Source organism: Zalophus californianus, chromosome 2, assembly GCF_009762305.2.
Source record: "Zalophus californianus isolate mZalCal1 chromosome 2, mZalCal1.pri.v2, whole genome shotgun sequence".
In the NCBI taxonomy this organism is placed as follows: domain Eukaryota; kingdom Metazoa; phylum Chordata; class Mammalia; order Carnivora; family Otariidae; genus Zalophus; species Zalophus californianus.
In genome coordinates, this window is record NC_045596.1 from 116,941,729 (window position 1) to 116,959,134 (window position 17,406).

The 17,406-nt window shown below is 43.7% G+C and overlaps 2 protein-coding genes across 3 annotated transcripts in view; both read right to left on the bottom strand.

Annotated features, from left to right (window-relative positions):
* Positions 1-14,556, bottom strand: part of MAML3 (mastermind like transcriptional coactivator 3) — a 400,657-nt gene extending 386,101 nt beyond the window's left edge. For both annotated transcript variants that reach the window (XM_027598222.1, XM_027598223.1), the window contains exon 1: positions 14,086-14,556. In XM_027598222.1, coding sequence (XP_027454023.1) covers positions 14,086-14,556 — 471 coding nt within the window. The remainder of the gene's footprint in view (positions 1-14,085) is intronic.
* A 13-nt stretch (positions 14,557-14,569) lies between these two features.
* On the bottom strand, positions 14,570-15,982 carry LOC113925484 (homeobox protein SIX3-like). The gene is made up of 2 exons (XM_027600083.2): positions 15,910-15,982; positions 14,570-15,650 (listed from the first exon to the last, which is right to left on the bottom strand). Exons 1-2 carry the CDS (start codon positions 15,980-15,982, stop codon positions 15,163-15,165), a joined length of 561 nt encoding a protein of 186 aa, XP_027455884.1. The 3' UTR covers positions 14,570-15,162.
* Between the last annotated feature and the right edge of the window lie 1,424 nt (positions 15,983-17,406).

Consider the following 17,406-nt stretch of genomic DNA (forward strand, 5'->3'; position numbering starts at 1 on the left):
ACCACATGAAATTTTAACACCACTGACTGAGCTGCTGTTTCTTCCTCCCATTTTATTACTCAAAGTCTCGAATTCTCCATTTAAAAATTCTCTTTTGGGAATGAAAAAAAAAGATTCGTTTAAATTATGAAAAATATTTAAATTTTTAAAAATCACAAAATAACTCCTTTCTTCCTATACCCTGTGCCACCCAAATGGTTGTGAATTTTAACACTGTAGAATTTCTTATCTGGATAATTTCCCTTAAGCCCAGAAATGCAATCCTTTTCTGAAGCAACCCTCTTGCCTCTTCCTCTTACAGTCTCATTTTTGTAAGTCTGTCAGAGCTAATTATCTCTCTCCTCAAATTTATGGCTCTTCAGTGTATCATAAACACATATATTAGGAAAAGTTGAAGAAACAAGTGAAGTGTGCATTATACTGTGAAGGAAAAGACAGACATAAATAATTATTCAAAGTATCCACCCTTCGTTAATAAAGTAATGAGAATGGCATTAGAAAGTGTGGACAGAAATACCAAAGCCAGCCAGTCCCCCCTTTCCTCTCCCATATATGGTTGTCCCCACCCCCTGAGCCAATACCAGAAACTCCCACACCATCACTTTAGGTTAAAGAGGGAAGCAAAATTCTCAGGTTTGCAATCCTTTGACATTCCAGACCACAGATAAACATGAAGCCTACCAAACCAGTACCACAGACAACCTGTGCCTCAACGAAGGGAACAAAGACACAAGACCCAATTCTCACAAGCACACACTGTCATTAAGCGCCCTTACTTGAAACTACTGTTCCATATTTCTGAGTGTTCCAATTCCAATCTGAAACCATAACTTAAAGTTAATAAAAGGCTCCTGAATGATTCATATCAATCCTTTCAACCTAAGAACAGGATCAAACACTGAAAAAGCAACAGCCCATTTGAATTTCAATAGCCTAAGGGCCAGATATCCCCCATCCTCAAAGCACCAGTTTATCCTACTTGGTCACCCTCAATGTTACCACTACATGTTCTTAGCTCAGTGTGGGCCCCAGGCGTATTCCCCTCTAACACATACAACCTGCCAAAAAATACTTTCTGAGTATGGCTATTTACCGTTACAACAAACAAGTTCTTCAAATATTCCTTCAATAGCTTCTGAGAATTAAGCAGCACGAAATCCAAATCTAAAATCATTGTTTCCATACTTCCGTGAAGAAAACGAATGTGTTTTTAAAAACCCAATAGCAGCTGCAAACCGTTTAGGAATTCCTAGTTAAACTGCAAAATATGCTTTCAACCATTTAGCCACAACAACATCTAAACTGAGAAAGTTGCTTCTTTATATAAATCACCTCTGTTTACCAAACCTCAGAGAACCTCCCGGTAAAGGGCCAGGGCAGGATGTAAGTGGCGAGGGAAATGTTGCAATCCATGAGGTGCCGAAGTGCCGATGTGCACACTCCACTGTGAGGAAATACCTTAAGTGATTAAAGATAAACACCACCGGCATGCTTTGCAAAGGCATCCATTGCTATAGCCACACACTCTTCTCCGGGATGAAGGGACCGGAGGGACGCAGGGAGAGAGGATGGACTGAAATACCATAGTGGATTAGGACTGGGACAATGGGAGCCCAGAACAGAAGATGGGAACAGGCAAAGGGAAAATTACCCCCGCTTGGGAACTCTGGCATTATTATCACTTAGACATTCTGAAGCTAAAACCCAAGAATAAACTATTACAAGAGTTTAATCTCTTTGCCTTTCCTGAGCGTCCAGAAAATTCTGTTGAGCTTTGATGTGTCAAACTTCTTTGCATTAATGTGAATGTTGACCTCTGACACTCCTGTTTATGAATTTATATCCACAGTTATTGAACTCTCTTCAAAAAACAAATAAAACTCAAAAGGTCTGAAATACTTTTCTAAGATATGTTTAAAGAAAAAAAAAAAAACTCCACAATAAGGTAAGAATTGATTGTAGTCATTTCTTTCCTATTACAAATCATCTCTGGACCCTTTCAACTGGAAATAAGAAAATGCTTTCCAAAGGAATTAGAAATTAAAAGTTTACTACAACATAGGTGTGATCTCAATAGCCTTTGGGAAACAGGTTTTATCTAATAATATAATCAGATAGCTATGAAATAACCAAGATTCAAAACATATAACCATTTACTTGACTACAATCAATATAAAGGTAAATGTTATACTTCGTGCAAAATGCAAGGTAGTTGTTCACCTTGTGCATAGGTGAAAGTCATCCCTGAGAGAAAATGTTCTAGTGCTAGAAATGAAAGAAAGAGATCCAGGAATATTCAGAAGCAAACATGAAAAAAATACGATAATCCTCAGAGGGACCGAAGACTAGCAAAACTAAACCTGAATTTCGGCAGCAGAAGTGAGAGGTTGAAATTTTATTGTCTGACCAGAACAGCAACAGTAAGGAACTCGTAAGTTTATCATATTGGATGGCCTGGATAGAAGATTAGGAAGAAGGTTCATATTTCACATACATTACTAACTCATGCGATTTAAGCTGTGGTAACAGAAGCTATCTAGCTGTCTTTAGGCTGAAGCCCCCTTCCCTTAAGTCTGCACCGAGCACACGGGTGCATTAACTTGGCTGGCCACAGGTTTTGTGAGGGCTTTTTCTCACGAAGGTGCTAGGTGGCTCAGCTCAATGGCAGAAAATGGTTGCTGCTAATCAACATGTCCATCCTAACTTGAAACAGAATGCCCAGTTGATCAAATCACTTGGTAGAGAACGACCTATAAAGTTCAGGTCCCCAGTCACTTACATTCCTACCCTGGGTTTATTTCTGTGGTTCAGGTAATTGCCACCTACATCCGGCACAAGCTTCCAGGTCCTACTGCCCTGTGACAAAGGTGAAACATGAGGTGGTGATAAAAAAAAAAAAAAAAAAAGGAGAAAGGAGGGACACACAGGCCAGAGGTATATGAGGCCAGGAGAGAGCAAAGCGGGGTTCCTCATTATCAAATAGCAGGACCAGCACCCTGTGAGAGACCACGTATCTTAATTTGGCTCCTGTTCAAACTGATCCTATAACCTAAAGGAAAGTCAAGTAGGTAAGGACTGTTCCTTGGCAGAGCATGGTTATTTCAAAAATCCAGCTGTTCGCACAACCTTTTCAAGAAAGAACACTTCAGGCAGGTGAAGGCAGAATAACGTTATAGCCGAGAACCCAAATTCTGGAGCCAAACTGCTCCAGCTATATAAAAACACAGATGATACTTATTAGCCTCTCAGTGTAGAGCAGCCGCTCTGCTAGAGGTAGATCAAAATGACCAAGAACTCCAATCAAGGGCAGTCTTCAGACCATTTCAGCATACAGGTATAATGAAAACTGATAGGACTTCTCACTGTCTAAACAAACACTATAAGGTGACTGTCGAGGCAAGTCCATTTTGATGCATTTTCTACAGTTGGCCCTGTCAGCAGGTTGTTATTACCATGTTACACAGATGACTGGATTAGTCAGGGTAATTTAACCTGCAGGAAGTGGCAACTCACAGACCTGAGATTTTTACGACCACTCAAACCTGCCCCCATTGCCACCCCAGGTGCTATAGCACCAAGTGAAATACATTTTACAAATGAAGCCACATGGATCTGTGAAACACAAAGCTCAGGAAAGGTAAAGAGAACTACAATCTCATTCAAGAAAGTGAATTTCCCACTTTCACAGCATGAACAGGTACTGGTTTAACTAGACTCCTACTAACTTCCTCTTTAGGACCAGATGAAAAGAAGGAAAGTCATTCTTATAAGATATGTTGCCAGATACACAACCTTTAAAAACTAACAATGTTCACCCTAGACTGCAAAGGCCAGCACCAGTTACTAGAGTTGACACTTTTTTTTTGAAGCTGTGTTTTTGAGGAAACACAATTATCATTTGCTCTAAAATGGGTTATAATAAGATTCAGGTGCTATATTAAACCATATTAGATTAAGAGATTTTTTTTTTTTGGTCAACCTTTTCTTTACACATGTTACGTATATAGAAAGAAATCCAAATCTGTGCTACAGAAATGCTCACATATGTATAAGGACTCTATGAACACGGATGTTCATTGCTGTAATGTTTAATTGGCAGAAATTGAGAAACTACAAGACTGTCTATCAATAGAGGATCATTTAATAAATTATGGACCATTTATATTATGGAATGCTATATAACAGTTAAAAAGAATGAATTGATATATATATATACACACATACATATGTAATGTTACATATATATATATGTATGTAATGACTTGGACAGACCTCCAAAACATATTATGTGGAAAAGGTATATCTCAGAACCATATGTACGACTCCATTTGTGTAGAAAAAAGCTAACATGTGATGATGTACAAAATATAGTATATATCTAAGGGAACAGAAGAAGGCCTGGAGAGAGGTATTATAAACCATGGTAACTTCTGAGAAGGGGGTAACATGAAGGAGAAGAATTAAGTCACTTCTTAAACTACTTTCATTTAGCAATTTATTCAACAAATATTTTGGGTTCTTCCTATGTACAGTAAGTCTTTTTCTAGTCATGATGATATGAAGATGAATAAAGAGACAAAAGCTCTGTCCTCACTAACTGGTATTTTATTTCTATATTGTTGAAAAGTTTTATAATTTTATAAAGATGTCATGGGGCACCTGGGTGGCACAGTCTATTTAGTGCCTGACTCTTAGTTTCTGCTCAGGTCATGATCTCAGGGTCATGAGACCGAGCCCCGCGTCGGGCTCCATGCTTAGCTCAGAGTCTGCTTAAGATTCTCTCTCCCTCTGCCCTCCCCCCATGTACTCGCGTGCACGTGCATGTGCTCTCTCTCAAATAAGTAAATCTTTAAAAAAAAAAAAAATGTCATAACCCCTTCTCCAACACTTAGCCAACTGAACAACTTTTGCTGAGCATTTTCACTCAAGACAGCCCATTTCATCTTTGAACAGGTTTAATTTTGATATAACTGGGCTTTTTAAATATTAAACCAAACCTGACTCCTAATAACCACCAACCACTGATCCTAACTTTATCCCCTTGAGGCCATAAAGAGCATATCTAATCCTTTCTTCACTTGACAGCCCTTCAAATATTTTAAGAAAGCAATCATACCCTCTAAATCAGACTAAACACCTCCAGGTCTTCCAACTGTTTTTCATATGACATGGTTTCAAGTCCTTGCACCTTCCTGCCTGCTTCTTTCTAAATGTTCTCTTCTTTGACTAATTTCCTCTAAAAGCTGGATGTCAAGCCGTGATCGCGGTGCTACAAGTGTCACCTAGTCAAAAAAAAAAAAAAAAAAGGCAAAGAAAGACGATCACCTGCCTCTTTTTTAACAACCTTAATCTTATTCCCCACCACACCAATGAATCCTCTCCCCACACAAGAGGTTTCATTTGAAAAATAATGAAATATAGAAAGTGCAAGAAAACCATAGCCACAGAAAGCTTGCAAGAAGATACAAAGCATTTAGCACTCTAGGATTTTCCTAAACATTAGTTTATTAATGACTTCCATTAACGTGTTCTCATAAAACCACAAAACCATTTCAAGCAGCTAATCGGAACCAGGAAACCATGTTCTGCAGTGTGCATCCAATGAAAGCAAGGATGCCCCTTTCACCACGGTATCCCCAGTGCCTAGAAATCATGTTGAAGATGTAGCAGTTGCTCAATACCTAGTCATTAGATGTTGGCTTATGCCTGAGTGAAACAAGCCTCCAACTACTCAACTTTACGTCTGCCCCTGCGGGAGGCGAACAATTAAGTGATATGCAAGTAACTCATAAAAATAGGCCTTGGATTAGCATAGTGCCGTAAAGTCTTTGGGACTCTTACATATTCGTTCATTGGGGCCTAACAATCACTCTGTGATGTATAAACAAATGATCACTGTTCCCCTTCTGCCAGGCAAGGAGACAAGAGGCGGACAGTCAGGAAGTGAAAAGTCCGATGGTCACGTGGCTGGAGCGGCCATGCAGCACAGCAGCCCTTTAACTCCTTCCAAGGTACCCTCTGCCGCACCTCCTCCTTTCTCCACTCCTTAAGTAATAAGAGTGTTTTTGAAAAGCTGTGAATAAAGCCACACTGTGTATTTTCAACATCGTAGGGGAGCTCCTTATTTAAAGCAGGGTTTCTCAATAGCAGCAACACTGATATTTTGGACCAGGTACTGTGGGCACACTGTAAGATATTTAGCTTCATTCCTGGCTTCTAGACACTGGACCTCAGTAGAGTCCCTCCAGTGTGACAACCAAAAATGTCTCCCAACATTGCCAAATGTTCCCAGGGAGGGGAAGGGAGCAAAATCTCCATCGATTTAAAAATCAGTGACTTAAAGGAATCCTATAAGTAGTAAATCCATCCAATGGCAGTAGTAATCATTTAAGAAAGCATGAAAATATTTTAGGAACATGATTTTTTCCATATACAAACAATATTGCCATTGGCTCTTGAAAACATATACATATGAGTTTTTGTAAGGTCTGAAGGTTCAGAATAGACTACTAAAAGCACACTTCACCTCTGTAAGCTCCCAAGACACCAGGACACTTGTCTGCTTACCACAAATGAGCAAAACCGATCATCTCTCGTTTCTCCCCCTTGCCATCCATTCCAGGTGATGCCTCCAAAATCTTCATCCCCTTTTGCCTCTGCCACCTTAACACTAGTTCCTTAAAGCCCTTTCCTGGGTACCAATCCCTTTAGATTCACTCTCAATCCCTGAGCTGCTTTCAGTATCTAACAAACAATCAAAGAAAGAAAAATAACCAACCACTGTGAGAATAAAGGGCACTGGCAGAGCTTGTCTCTTAGAGCCCCGCAATCCTTTTGAGTCAGGGTTACAATCCAGGTTGAATCCGCACAAACAGACTCACAGCACTTCAGCCTTTTCCTTTGAAGGGAAAGGAGCCTCTGTCCAGATATGAGTTTTCTGGAGGTGTTGAAAGATATTGTGAGAGGGGAGAAGAGATATACAGTAATGTATCCTAACAACGTCTTCACATGCACACGTAATCAATCGCCTATATAGTTGAGGGCTGAAGGGTCCACAACATGAAACATTACACAACCAGATTCTACCCAACAGGGTGGAGATTTAAGGAATTAGAAAGGAAATTCTGGAGGCTCTTAGTTAAAAAATTAAATATTTCACTCCAGTTTTGTACAGTGGTTAAGCCATTCATTGCTAAGGAGGATGAATGTTCATTATTTGTATTTTAAAAGATCCTACCTTAGCATAAAGGTCATTCCAACCAATGGGAGGTCCAACATAATTAAAAAGAAGTATCTAAATTATTCTTTTTTTTTTAAGATTTTATTTATTTATTTGACAGAGAGAGACACAGTGAGAGGGAACATAAGCAGGGGGAGTGGGAGAGGGAGAAGCAGGCTTCCCACGGAGCAGGGAGCCCGATGCCGGGCTCGATCCCAGGACCCTGGGATCATGACCTGAGCCGAAGGCAGACGCTTACACCCAGGCACCCCGTGTCTAAATTATTCTTAAGGAATCACTTTCCTTTTGTCAGAGTAAGTACCGCAAGGCTTTGGGGATTTTTATTAAACTCCCCCAAGAATAGTACGCACAGTTTGCCTTAAAAAACCTGAACCATAGCAGTAACTTCCTTTTTCTATGCACATGTGTTATGTGGCCCTAAGGGAATACTGTGCTTCTTTCCCAAATGGACTTGCTTATCCACAACTCAAAAGCTCCTCAACCTTTCAACAGATGGAACAGCCAGGTAGACTTAAGGGGGGTGGGGGGGGAAGGGAGAAAGGTGTGTCCCTTCTCTGATCCATTAAATGAAACTATGATCTTTAAGTATTTATTATATAGCAAGCTCTCAACTCCATCCTCTAAGTAATTTTATCCAACCTTATTTGTTTAGTTCTTTAAGTTCTCCTAGGTTTAAACAAGAGTTTTTTGTTTTGTTTTTAAGTTAGGAGAATTAATCAGTTCTCAGTGATAGCTGATTTTCCAGAAGCTACATTTCCAACTCACAAACATGAATAATGAATTTTTGGAATGTGTCTGTCTGAAAAGCATGCTGTATTTTTAATGAGATTTAATTTGGGGGATCCTATAACTTTGGAGCAGTCATCTGTAAATCAGCTTTGTTAAAACAAACAGAAACCATTGTCAACTTAGTTTCAAACAACAGGAAAGTAAAGCATATTATTTTACTTAAAATATCAGGAGATGGGGACATAACTCAGCCCGAAGCTGTTGAGAAGTCACTGGCATCAAGCCTAATGCTGATTAAAAAACAAACAAATAAAAACTGGTTATCCCCCTTAAACCTAACTAGAATAATACTGAAAAACCTACCAAGTATATACTCAGTCTTGGATGCAAGAGTGTGATTTAGCATTTTAACTTCTATGAAGCACTATGACCTATGTAGCAACACTGCTGAACGAATGAACTGAAATTTTAAAATTCAGTCTATTCTCTATTATTTGTGCTAATGAAGAGTAAATGGTATACAAAATCAAATCCATAATTAATCCAAAATAATTGGCATCCTCCCCAATAGTTTCATTAGTTATGAGAGGAGGAAGCACTGAAATTAAATTTCTCTTCTTATTGCTTCTTCCCACTCTTTGGTAAAGGTGCTAAAGGTCATTGAAAAGACCAAAAGGTTGGCAGCAGGAGGGGAAGGAAAAACAAAGCAAGCAACTACAGGGTCTGAAAACTGGATAAACAGCCTCTGATTAATAGAGTGAAAAAATGCAAAGCTATTTGGGAGAGTTAAAAGGCAGATATTATAAAAATCATGGGACTCAGTTTTAAATATGTTCCTCTTTATGAGATTTTGATGTCTGGTTGACTTCACAGTTCTCTATAATGAGTAATGTGGAAAAGATGACAGAATTTAGCCATTCTAAACTCAAGAATACAGTACAGAACTGTTAATTAACAAACACAGAGCACTAATCACAAATAAAATTCCATGCTATTAAATAATATATAAGTACTTCAAATGTGTCCAAGAATTACTATGTGATGTGGAAAATGGTTTATTATACTGGATTCCTTGTATGGCAGTAGCACTAGGATGAGAAAGAGGGATAGATACCCCCCTATGTCAACCAATGGAAGAGTTCCGTCAGGAAACCTCTTTAATAACAGTTTGCTATTGGTCTCAGATATTTATGTAATGACTCTACATAACTCTATTTTAATGTTTAAAATTCTCATCTTTCTTCTTACAGAAGTGTCAGTAAACCATATACCTGTACTGTTTATTTTCCTCATATCAGGTAACACAAACCTACAAAGATTCTAAAACTTACCCTTATAATTCTAATGAGTCAGAATGGAAAGTATCAAATATACCACCTGCCTGAAAACTCAGCTTTCCCTGGGAAGGAACTCAGCCCGGAGAGCATTTTGTAGATTATGATTAATGATTAACTAAATGTGCTTCTACTTTTCTGATCTCTAGCTGCCGGTACTAAATAAAATGCACCACCACCAAAGAACATAAATAATATAATTAAATATGTATTGGAGCTTTAAAAAAAATGTTTCTTAATAATTAAAAGACAACACTTGTGAAGCACAGGGAAATGAAATTCCAGAAAGTTTTTCACAAACTTAAGGCACACCCTGTGTGGGCTATGGAAAGCTTTTCAAGAAGCAACTGTCAATCCTATCACCCAGGATAGCAGAACAGGATAAGCCAATGAAAAGGTTCCTATGAAAGATTTAGAAATGGTTTGACATTACAAGCCTGCCAAAAAACCTGGATACAGAGCCAGTAATTTACCTTCAACAGGGTAAGAAATGGGAAACCAGATTCATTTATAAGGAGGTTTAGCATTGGACTAATATGTTGACATTTCCTGGATCTGTTCCACGAATGGATGAGAAAATTTTGGATAGGTTGCTGTTTTCTCCAATACTCAGTAATTAATAAGTTTATTATCAATTGAATTTTATGTGATAAACTCTTCAGAGCAAGAACCACATAGATTTATGCAGTCTGTAAACTCCGTATAAATTAAGCACACTTTGAAAGTTATAATGGTGCTAACAGAGTGAAAAGGTCATGAAAACACAGGACTGAACCAGGTCAAGTAAGGCTACCACCATTTTGAAATTCTGAAGACTGCACTGTCATGCTTTTTGGTGTGCCTGAATGATTACACCTCTGTCAAGTCAGTCTATCTTTGACTTGAAAATGAATTTGTGTCAATTGGAGTTTACCTTAGAATTTTAACCAGGCCTTCTGTTCCATGTACAGAGAATGAACTATGTCTTTTGTTACCACAAATAATTAAAACTATTTTAGGAAAAGACACCTTTTTACCTGAGACTCTTTAATAAGTGAAATCAACAATTCTCACCAACAACTCTATGAGGGACAATCCCTTCTATACAAACTGCAAGTGTGTTGGGGGGGGGATGGGTAAATGTCATTTGACTGACTACATGTCCAGAAATTACCTTTCACCTGAGATACTGCAGCTTCCAACAGAGGCCTTTTTGAGCTAGCTCCCTGCTCTCTTAACAGGCAGGGCTATTAGGAATCCACACAAAACCTAGGTATCCTTCTAGAAGCCTGGAACCAAGGAAGGTTTCTATTTCACTTCACCCATCCTGCTTTCTGTTTGCTTGTTTATTTTTTGTTTTCATGCCTGTGCTTATAAATGTATAAGATAAGAAAACAAATCAAAAGAGGTAAAGAACTGATTAGACTGCCTCCTTAACCCAAACCAGGCAGAAAGAGAACGAATCGATATTTAGTACTTTGGACATATTGGCCCTAAGAAGGTAAACAATAGCAATAAAACAGAAAAGAATCCTACTCATCTTTATTTTTATCATCACCATTATTATTATTTGGCTCTGCTTGATTATTGCTTTTCTTTGGGGTTTTCCAGATAGACAGCCCAATCTGAGAACTAAATGTAATTGCTCTGTGCCCCACCAGAGCCCAACTATAATCCAGCAGCCAAGTCAAGAAAATGAAGATTCAACATTATTTTTGCAACCTCTGCTTCCAAGATTTTATCTCATACATAGATTAAGTTAAAGTACTCTTTCAAGGGCCAATGCGAATTTTTAAACTAATTATTTTTAATAGCTTATCAAGAATGATGTTATTTTCTTTTTTGTGTGTACATGCAACTCTTTTTTTAAGAAGAGTTGAAGAGAAAAAAACTTTTTTTTTTTTTACATGCAACTCTTTGCTTAAGAATTAAGGCTGTTTATTTTCATTACACTCATCACACATACTTCCCACGGATATCAGTGGGAGATGTATATGTGAAATATAGTTGAAGCTAGAATATACTGTTTGGTACATAGCCTTGGCATTTACGTCAATCTAATCAATGGGCTAAATTATCACAAAATTGACAGACAAACGCTATTCTTCAGGCAATCATTTTTCAAGTCTGTTAACTTGCTAAGCTGGGATTCACTATGATATTTATAGCTTATGTCTCCTCCATCCAAGTAAGCATTGTCTTTGCATTTTCAAAAGTAAGCTCTGGCTTGAGCTTGCTACCTCCTTCCAGGTAACGTCAGGATCTTCGACCTCCTTCCACCTGCGGGTGTTATAACCCGGGAGCGCACACCCCGAATCCTCCCTCTCCCCCTCCGAAGGCCCACAGGGCAGCCTCGAGAGAACCTAACCCACACATGAAAACTTTCTGGCCGCTAACTCTACTGCTCTCGCCTGCGATCGAAAGCGACCGGGCACCGGGAAGGGTACTGGCTTTTGTTCCAGCGTTGCCCAGCTGGCGAGGTAACGCCACCGCAGTCCTCCACCCCGAAAGCTCGGGAGAAATTGCGTGGTGCTGAGATTTTGGAGCCTCACGGAAAAAAAAAAAAAAAAAAAGCCTATTTTTACGCAGTTCGTGCGTGTGGGGTGTACAAACACATGAAAAGAGGGGGTGGAGCAGGTAGGCATGAAATTGTCAGCGCCTTTCAAAATCTACTTCAGTCTTAGGTTCACAAAGTGAGTCTCCCCGTATGTGGAAGGGCGCGAGGGGGGCGGGGAGAGGGAGACCACGCGGACTGGGAGAGAAATAGGTAGGAGAAGGGTACGCGAGATACAGTCGAGATGCAGGTCCGGCCCCGCCTCCGGCTACAATCAGAAAAGCTACAGTGTGCCAGTGGCTTTCGGCTTCCTGTTTGTAAAGCCAGAACCTCCCTCCCTGACTCCGGTGACAGACGTTCTTCCTCTAAACAGAGTCCGCCTCTTCTTCGCGCTCGGGGCAGGACCGGGGGTTAGGGAGTGTGGGGCGCGCGGGGCGCGGGCGGCCCCGGCGGAGGAGGCAGAGCCGCGGGGCGCAGCGCCCCTCCCAGCCGGGCGGCCTCGGGGGCAGAGCCCGGCCGCCAGGCGGACAAAGCGCCTCCCGCTCCCTCCCCCCACGGCCGCGCACCGAGAGGGAGGGGAAAGGCGGGCTAGAAGGATGTAGGAGGAGGAAGAGGGGGAGGAGGGAAGGTGCAGCCGGCGGGACTGGGCAGGATCGCGCCGAGGAGGGTGGGGAGGGGGAGGGGGAGGGGGAGGGGCTGGGCGGCCTCGGAGAACGGGGAGGAGGGAAGGATTCTTGAAGCCCAAGATAAACAAATTGTTCCTCTTCACGTGCGGGGTGGGGGTAGGTGGAGAGGGTGGGGAGCGAGCGCTGCGGCCTCTCCTCTTCCCCACCCCCTAGCCGGCTCTTTGTCACGGAGCGCCGGCCAGAGTGCCGGGCGAAAGCCCGCGGCCGCACCGGCACCACCCCCGGCGCCGAGGACTCCCAGACCCGGGATGTGCGCGATGTATAAACCGCATACTGAGGGGGCCGCCCGCGCCGGGCCCTGCGCGGCCGATCGAGGGGCGGTCGGCAAAGGAAACGGGAGACCGCGCGCGGCCGGGCCGCGCTCCTGGATTCCCACAGCCCGGCCCACCCCGCACACACGCGCAGCACTAAGCCAGGCGGCGCGGTGGGGGAGGGGGTTGAAGACACCTTTCCCAAGCTTCCGGCTTCCCCCCCCCACCCCAGAAAGGAAAGCAAAAGAACCGGAGAGAGAAGATAAGAGAAAGGATTCTACCCTCAGGGTTAGGGGGTGGGAACTGCCCCTTCCTCCCCGAGAAGTTAAGCCATTGGCTGCTCATCTACCTCGAACCCACCCACCCTGCCATTTAAGCCTCTTTCACCTCCCAGCTACCTTCCACTCCTCCGGGCTTATTAGACCAAGCTGGAAAGTTGGCGGGGAGCGGGGTGGAGGCTGAAGCCGGCTCGGTGCAAGCAAGTTTAATAGGAGGAGGAGAAAGAATTCCCAGCGGAGTTGCGTGGTCGGGACTCTGGCTGCAGGCCGGGGGCGTAGCTCTCCCCTGCTAACACCCGCCAGGCCGCTCCCCCCTGGACCCTCCCGGCCGCTTCACCTGCCGGGCCAGCCTCGGGGCTCGAGCGGCAAGAGAGCGCATTCGCGCGCGCTCCCGCAAACGCGCGCGCGCAGCCACCCTCGCTCGCTTCTCACCCACTTCAAAGTTCATTCACAAAACTCTCAGACTTTCTCAGTCCAAAGGAGGTGAGCTAGGGAGAGGAGGCGAGAGCCTCTCCCTTCCTCCCCCCCCCCCCAGGGGTTGAGGGCCTGGTGCCCGCCCAGAATCTGCGACAGCATCAATTTCTCCCTGCACCCGGCGGATGTGCTGAGAGGGGTGGGCGAAGGGGGACGGGTCTGGGAAGGCGAAGCGGCACGGCAAGGGGTGGGGTGGGGAGTCGTGAAGAGGAGGAGCGAGGTTTCAACTCTGGGTTCACTCTCTTTCAAATCCCTATCTAAGAAAGGGAGAGGGGGGGAAAACTTTTCCAGTGCCTCACTCCGACGCTCCTCCAGGCTCCCTCCGCCCCTCGCAGTCGTGACTGGCTTCTCCCCTCTCGCCCCCTCTTCCCCAAATCTGACAACCCTGACAGATTAACAGGTAGCGACGACGGCAGCTTTTCCTCCAGAAAAGTTGATGTTAACCCTTCGGCTTCAGCCCATCTCGCCACCGTACAAATCAGACACCCGTTCCCCCCATATAAGAAGCTCCACGCCCCCCCCACGCGCGCGCCCCACGCCTGCTGCCAGTGCGCCCTCACCATGATCAGCGTGTGGTTCCTCTGCTCCGCCGAGGCAGCCTCCGCATCTTGCTGGGGTTTGCTCTGGTGCTGCTGCTTGCCCGTGCCGGCGCCCGATTTCTTGGCCCTCTGCTCCAGGGTCCGCTGGTAGAGGCTCACGGTGTCCCGGCGCTCCAGCTCCAGCTGCTCCACCTGAGCCTGCTGATACCTGTTCTCGCAGTTGACGTGGTGCCGCCGGCAGCCCTCGATGCGCTGGCGGAGCCGCTCCACCACGGTGCTGTGCTTGGGGACCGCCGCTGAGCCGCCGCCGGGGCCCCCGGAGCCGCCGCCGCCGCAGCCGGCAGCGGGGTGATTGCTACTCGGAGCAGCGGGAGTACTATTGGGAGTATTATTCACACCGATCCCGGCCCCGCCGAGGCTGCTGTTCAGGCTACTGTTGATGCAAATACTACTGCCATTCGCGGCAGCAGCGGGGGCTGCGAAATCCCCCATCCTGCTCCCCGGGCACACTATTTTGGAAGAACTTTTTTTTATCCACCCCCCTATCAGCCTCCTCCTTGGGTCCAAGAATTAAAATAGTTTAAGTGGAACGCGGGGGAGACGCAAGCACATGGATGGAAACAGCGATCCCGACGGGGCGAAAAAAAGGGGGAGAGATTTTGGGGTGGGTTTTTTTTGTTTCCTTTTTTTAAACTGTAAAGCTCGAGGGGAAAAAAGGGGGGTGTTATCAGAATACCATCAGACACCTATCAACAAAAAGAATCACAACAAACTGAACCAGCAGCAAATCGGGTTGCAACTCAAGGGGAGATCCGCTCCTCTCCTGCCTTCTTTTTATAATCCATTATTTTCTAATAAATTCCAGGAGATTTCCGGTGGTTGGCAAGCATTTTCTCCCTACGTACCGAAAAATACACCCCATGTACACACACAAGCATATGCCTCCAGTGCGGACACGCGCGACACACACTCACTCCACACCGCATCGGAAAACGGCAAGCTTGCTTATTGCATTTTCCTTCCACAAAAAAGTTTTGGTGTTTATGCCGCCCCGTGTTCTCAAAGTACTTTGGCTGCTCAGTTGCATTTCACAGGAACCTAGATATCGAATCCTCGGGCTGGGGGAAGTAAACACATGGACAGTCCGAGGCGACTGCAAAAGTAGATCGGTGAAGTCCTTTGCAAAACGCCGCGCGGAGAGCAGCCCCTAACGCTCGGCTGGGCTGCCGCTGCCGCCGCTGCTCCTGCCACCATCACAATGATCAACTGCTCGCCGCCGCCGCCGCCGCCGCCGCCGCCGCCGCCGCCACCGCCGCCGCCTCCTCCTCCTCCTCTCGCTCCTCCACCTCCTCCTCCTCCTCCATGCCAGCGGAGTGATATCAGGACGCGCGAGCTCAGTAAACACGGCAGCGGCGGCGGCTGGAGGCCGTGAGACAAGCCGAGGGACACGGCGCAAAACCCGGCCCGGACTCTCACCCGGCAGGAGCGGGCGCGCACGCACCGGCACCCGGCTCCCGCCTCCCTCGCCTCGCCCTCCCCGCCCCTCCACGCCCCCAACCTCACTACTACCCTGACTGGATGCCGAGCTGCCAGAAAAGAGAAAAAGAAAAGATTCTGGGGGATCTCGGGAATGAATCAACTTTTGACCTGTGTGTGTGTGTGTGTGTGTGTGTGTGTGTGTGTGTCTGTGCGTGTGTGTGTCTGTGTCTGTGTCTGTGTGTGTCAGTGTGTGCGCGCGAGCGTGTGTGTGAGCGCGCGCGCGCGCGAAGATGGCCGCGTGAACGCGCCTGGCTGGATTTCCTTATTCCAAGCGAGGTATCATGCAAGCCCAAGTTCTTGTTATACATTTATGCATTATATTGCAGAACTGTGCATGACCAGGCAGAAACATTGAAGCTTCACAGCAGTTGTCTGTCATCCTGACCCATGTGGAAAGAAAAAGACAAATGAGTGACTCGTTTTTAAAACCCAGGTAGTAAGTCCTTGCTAGTAATAACCCTGCTTATGGACACTTGTTCAAACTCTAAGCCAGTCTTAACACACAAATACCGAATTCTGAACAAAAAAGAAATAGGCACCAAAAAACTTGGAATTTTATTTAATTCGCTGTACATGATTGTTGTTATTAAGGCAATTATTGTTTTACTACCCTTGGAAAAAAATTAAAATAAAGCAAGCAGGGACTTGGAGGTGAGACTAACAGTACATTTTAACAGACTGTTTTGAACACTAGGTGCTAATGACAGCAGTAATTAAGGGTCCTTCGTAAATCAAGTGGAAAGATTGCAGATTTCATGGACTAGAACTATAGGAAAAACACAGCATTTCACAGTTTGTCATGACCAAAACAAAAACAAGCAAAAATAACAGGTTTACCTTATTGCTAGATATATTTCTTTCTGCTTAAACGAATGCACAATTAAGTACAATTAAAATGGAATAACTACCACAGAAAGCAATCTAAACTTTCCTTTATCTTTCCAGATATTGAATATCAAAAACAAAACAAAACTAAACTAAGGATCAAATATAATATCTTTGAACCTGGACTTAATTGCATATACATAATTTTTTAAAAATTTAAATGGAGAAATAGCATTTCTGTGATCATCAGTACAAAATCTTGATTGTGAGCTATTAATAATAAGGCATTTTGTATTATCTCAATAAATCTTATAGAATTAGTTTTTAGGGTAAAAATATACCCCAGTTTTCTAAAATAGCCAGGAATAAAAGAACTTTGGATCTCATGCATTAGTCATGAGATCTGATTTAAACCATCTTCATTTCTTGGCATTGCAGATTAGCATAGGATGCTATTTCTAACCTCATAATGTCAGCAATAAGAAGCTATATTTTTCTTCAATTAATCAGGCCTATATGTAAACTATATCTTTAACATCCACTGGATTATATGGTAAAATGGGCAGCAAAATATTGATTAATGTGGTGTGAGATTACCTCTAAGGAGTGAAAACAATGTGAGAGAGTATGTCTCATTGAAGCTACCATACCATTTCAGAGGGCTACTTGGTTACCATACAACTTTCTGTATCATAACGGCCCCTCCTTCAAGTCTGTTAGAAAATTTAACTGAATTAGTTCTATAGCAAAAAGTCAGTTCAGATTCTAAAAACATAGAGAAAATTATTAAGAAAAAGATATCACAAAGTAGCCTTTGTATTTTTCACACATTAACTAAATAATATCTCTCTTAATTCAGGAAACACATGGCTTCATTGCAGAGAGGAAGCTATGACTCTGCATTCACTCTATTCTCTCTTCACTATACTTTAATTCTTTAATTCTTATTCCTTCTCCTTCCAAGCACGTACATCTCCC